The 3,368-nt window shown below is 35.2% G+C and overlaps 1 protein-coding gene across 1 annotated transcript; it reads right to left on the bottom strand.

The window, feature by feature from the left end:
* Positions 1-2,526, bottom strand: LOC141713296 (cinnamoyl-CoA reductase-like SNL6). The gene is made up of 5 exons (XM_074516641.1): positions 2,187-2,526; positions 1,951-2,105; positions 1,597-1,788; positions 505-842; positions 1-372 (listed from the first exon to the last, which is right to left on the bottom strand). The coding sequence occupies exons 1-5, from the start codon at positions 2,356-2,358 to the stop codon at positions 279-281; spliced, it is 951 nt and encodes a 316-aa protein (XP_074372742.1). The 5' UTR covers positions 2,359-2,526; the 3' UTR covers positions 1-278.
* Positions 2,527-3,368: the final 842 nt, after the last annotated feature.

Here is a 3,368-nt window from a genome sequence, read left to right as displayed (position 1 = left end):
TTAATAAACAAAACATCCCAGACATGCATTTCATTTGGTCACCCACTACATACAAAAATATATATATAAAGGGCCTTGGTTCATTGTTACAGATAATAATCGGAAGCCAAGGTCAATAAATAGTAGTATAATATTGGATTGTAACCTTCAGGGGTACCTACTCCTAAGCTGTATACATACGTTTGTATGATCTATTTAATACCTATAAAGTGTTTCCTAAATACAAATGTCATGTTTTTGTCACCAATGCCATCAATCTTGGATACAAAGATCATCAATCATTCAACTTGAGATCTGTTTTCAAACTCCACCATCATCTTGCTTAGTTTCTTGTTGCTTATTCTTTGTGGGAAGACTCTGCTGTCATCCATACTGCAAGCAAGAAACTTAATTACTTAATCAAAAAATAAATGTAAAGAGTACTCCCAAGTGTTACTACAAGACAAAATTTTGGTCACTCTTGCAGCTTACGAGTTTATGTAGTTGAGAATAAAAGAAACTAACCCTTGTGGAACGGATGATTCATCTGATGGCAAAAGCTTGTGTGCAAGTTTTATTGCATCATTGTTACAGTTGATTACTTGGTTGAAGCATAGATATCGCCCATAGGATGAAACGTCCTCGAATACACATATATGGGCATCTACCAAGAACCTAAGGTCTACGGTGACAAAAACCCCTTCTTCATACATTTCAGCAGCACCTTTTAAGTAAGGATGTGATATGGTGAGGTCTGGACTCATAAGCAACCCTCCGTTTATGGATACCATGTTTACCTCCCTGTCCATGGCTAGTGCCCAAGCAGCTTTCTCTGCTAGTGTCTTTGACATTCCTTCCCATAGCTGTACCCATTCAATATTGACAACAAATATATTGTCAGGTTCCACATATATGTCTATCAAGTCAGAACTCCATAATGCCGCAGCATTTTATGTTCTCAAAGTAAACTGTTACATAAATAGCCTATATAGATCATTGTATGTTAACATTCATAATAAATCATGTACACTATAATACATAGTCAACTGGTTAATTAGCAAACACAATTATTTTTGGACTCCTGTTCAGCCATAGTGACAAGTGATTTGTTGTCCGATAATAATGAAACCGGCTTCATGTTACTCCTATAGTCCTATGCCATGTTTTGTTTGCATGGACTAAACCTCCGGACTTCTTACGATTTACACCTGTCTTAGTGTCTTATTGTTAACAGAATCCCCTGAAGTAGTATTAATGAGTTTCTAGTTCATCTATGGGGGAGGGACATAGCATTTGATCCCACCCCCTGCCTAATTATTGTTATCATAATTATTTGGTAAGGTTCATTACAAAATTTTAAATACCCACGACATATGCATACGGATCGGCTAGGCTTGAAACCTCTACCTCTAATTACCAAAATAAGAGGGATATCCACACAATGTGTTGCAGAGTTGCAGGTCTCACAAAAGTTATATATTAATTTACAGAAATAAGCATAGATTGATTATTGAGTTTTAGTCCATGCGAAATTTTGAACATAAAATTAGCATAAAAGCAGAGAAACTAAGCTATATCAAAGGTAGGATTATTAAGTGGAAGGGGGGGAGAAGGGACCTTGAATTTTTTACAGAAGTTAACATCGCTCCAATTTCTTTCATCGAAATGAGATGGCAAGGAATGAGCTCTGTCCGTCCAAATGACAGCTGTGGCTGAGGAAGTGAAGACTACCTTGTGTATTGTATGAGTTTGGGCACATGCTTCTAATACATTGTGTGCAGCCATTACCTCTAGTTCTGCCATAAATTCCTGAAAGGGAAGAAAAATAAAAGAAGGCATAGCCAAGTGTCACAGCATATAAACTCAACTACTGATTAATGTGAAAAGGGCCCGGCCCACCCCACCCCATAGAATTGTAATCCAGTTAAGTTGGTAATGAATTCAAGAATACATATAGAGAGAGATTCTTACATCATAGGTAGGGTGGTCAGAGGGAGGAGAGAAGGAGTAAAATAAAGCACAACACCCCTTGAATGCATCAAGTAAAGTGTGATAATCCAGGGGGTCAGAGTGAAACACCTTGAATCTGGTACTATGATTTGAGGATATTAAGCCCTGCAGTTTAGCTGGAAAGAAAATCAAGAATGGTTAGATTATTAACCTAAAAAGAAAGAAGGAAGGTTGAGGAGAGAGAAGAGAAGAGGAACCGTGAGATTGGATGGCAGCGTTGACAGAGTAGCCTCTAGAAAGAAGACAATGAACAAGTGCAGAGCCAAGGGTGGTTGAAGCATCCATTACACACACTACTCTTGTGTTTGTGTTTGTGTTTGTGTTTGTGTTTGTGTTGGATGATGATCCAGTATTATTACACTCCTCCATCCAGTATTATTACTACCGCCTAGGCTAGGAGGATCATCCACCACACAAACAAACAAACAAACAAACAAACAATCAATATGGGGGTTGAGAAATGCTTGAGACTGCTAACTATATCTTGAGTCAGAGGGAGGGAGCATTCAAAGATTGTTGATGGGGGGGGGGGGGTGTAATGTAATGTAATGTGGAGGGGATATTTAACTAATTAATCTATCACACAACTTGGTAGCTTATTGTTGGGAAGCTGGTAGTTATGAGATTTTACCCCGTCTTTAATTATATATTCCTACTTTATTGTTATATTTATTATATTAAACTATTTTCATATTAATTTATATCTATATATTCATTTTTTCCATATATTTCATAACTTCTACTCCCAAATTTTTCAATATTTTTGCATACTCCTTCATTCCTTCTTCTTTTTTATATATTTCAATTTTATTTTTCCTGTTTCCATTATAGCTCAAATTAGTATCCTACATGTATATTAGTTCATTGTTGAATATTTTTATTACCTTTCATGTTTATGTGGTAATTCTTTTGTTTGCAAATTACGTTAGAGTACAAATTAGCATAACATAAATCTTAATATTTCAATTTGTGGAATTAATTTACTTTAAAATTACTAAATTGTAATATATCAGAATGTTTTGATCATGTCACGTTCACGTACTCTGTTCATGCTCTTGTAATGGCCCAGTCTTTTCTTCTTCCAAAATAACACTAATTTGCTGATTTAATCTTGAACGGCAACCATCAAAACTCCATTGCACCGCTTACATAGAGGATATAACTCATATAAATTTAGGGATTGTTTGTTTCAAGTTGTGATATCGAGTTGAAATTAGAAATCGTGTTAGAGGGGTCCAGGGATCGGGTATTATATTTGATATCATGTGTTTGATTGAGTGCTAGAATCAATATTTTTAATTTAAAATATTTTAAGTGAATAAATTTAATATATTTATACATATTGATTTTATTGTTATTTTAATATTTGTTGGTTCATA

Source organism: Apium graveolens, chromosome 3 (genome assembly GCF_009905375.1).
Source record: "Apium graveolens cultivar Ventura chromosome 3, ASM990537v1, whole genome shotgun sequence".
NCBI lineage: Eukaryota > Viridiplantae > Streptophyta > Magnoliopsida > Apiales > Apiaceae > Apium > Apium graveolens.
The sequence above is the reverse complement of the archived record's forward strand: the minus strand, read 5'-3'. Positions and strand labels throughout refer to the sequence as shown.